The sequence below is a fragment of the Nannochloropsis gaditana genome (genome assembly GCF_000240725.1).
Source record: "Nannochloropsis gaditana CCMP526 unplaced genomic scaffold scaffold667, whole genome shotgun sequence".
NCBI lineage: Eukaryota > Eustigmatophyceae > Eustigmatales > Monodopsidaceae > Microchloropsis > Microchloropsis gaditana.
In genome coordinates, this window is record NW_005803286.1 from 7,429 (window position 1) to 8,618 (window position 1,190).

Sequence of the window (1,190 nt, forward strand, 5' to 3'; positions counted from 1 at the left end):
CACAAAAGCATCCGCAGCGGGCGGTAGCTTGCTGCTGCCTCCGGACAAGGTGGCCCCTCTGCCCCCCTTGCTGGGGCCCCCGCCGCAGTATGGTCGGAGCGTAGCCGCGTTCCGAAGGCGGGAGATGATCGGAAAGGGAACTTACGGGGAAGTGTCGCGGGCGGTGGACAAAGATACTGGAGAGACCGTCGCTCTGAAGAAAATGAGCCTCACGCTCCCCGGCGAGGCGAATCAGAAAGAGGGGCTGGCCGTGACCGCCCTACGGGAGCTGAAGGTGCTGCAGAAGCTTAGGCACAAGAACGTGGTGGCTTTGAAGGAGGTAGTGACCGAGCACGGCCGGTCGCACATCCCGCACGAGGTGTACCTGGTCCTCGAGTACTGCGAGTCCGACCTGGCGGGCATCGTCAGGACGTGCTCTCTCCTCGGCGTGCACATCCGCAGCTACACCTACCAGATCCTGGCGGGGCTCGCCTACATCCAGCGGCACGGTCTCCTGCACCGGGACTTGAAGACTGCCAACATTCTGGTGACTCGCAACCACCTGGTCAAGATCGCGGACTGGGGCCTCTGCCGGTGGGAGCCGGAGCGGGAACGTGCCCGCCTGACGAATCCAGTGGTCACCCTGTGGTACCGGGCGCCGGAGCTCTTGCTTGGGACGGCGAAGTACGGCAAGGCGGTGGACATGTGGTCGTGTGGGGCCATATTTGTTGAGCTCTTGACGGGTAAGCCTTTCGTAGAGGGCCGCGATGAGCTGGACCAGCTGGCCAGAGTCTTCGACGTCTGTGGCACGCCCGCCTACGACGGGCAGTACACGGGTCCCCGCTTCGTGCGTCGCACTCCTCGCTTAGCGGAGGAGCTGCGTCGGCGGGGTGTGCGGGACGAGAAAGCCATCGCTCTTGCCGAGCAGCTTTTGGCTGTGGAGCCTAAAAAGAGGCCTTCGGCGGACGCGGCGGCTGACGATGACTACTTCTGGAGCCCCGACGAGGCGGGCAATTTCCACGCTCCAAGCGATGACCCGGCCTCGCTGCCACGCCTGGTGTCCTTCCGCTCCGGCGTAGACATGGATGACCTGCACGAATGGAACGTGAAGCGGAGATGAGCATAGAGGTGGTCCACGACGGAGGTGGAGGAGGGAAGCTGCGTGAGGGGTGGGAGGGCGGGGAGTGGAAGTTTGGGAGAAAGTGGTCTCG

At 63.9% G+C, this 1,190-nt stretch overlaps 1 protein-coding gene across 1 annotated transcript; it reads left to right on the plus strand.

Annotated features, from left to right (window-relative positions):
* Positions 1-202: 202 nt before the first annotated feature.
* On the plus strand, positions 203-1,099 carry NGA_0010302 (uncharacterized protein; the record flags this gene model as incomplete). Its single annotated transcript, XM_005853968.1, has 1 exon — positions 203-1,099. The coding sequence occupies one exon, from the start codon at positions 203-205 to the stop codon at positions 1,097-1,099; it is 897 nt and encodes a 298-aa protein (XP_005854030.1).
* Positions 1,100-1,190: the final 91 nt, after the last annotated feature.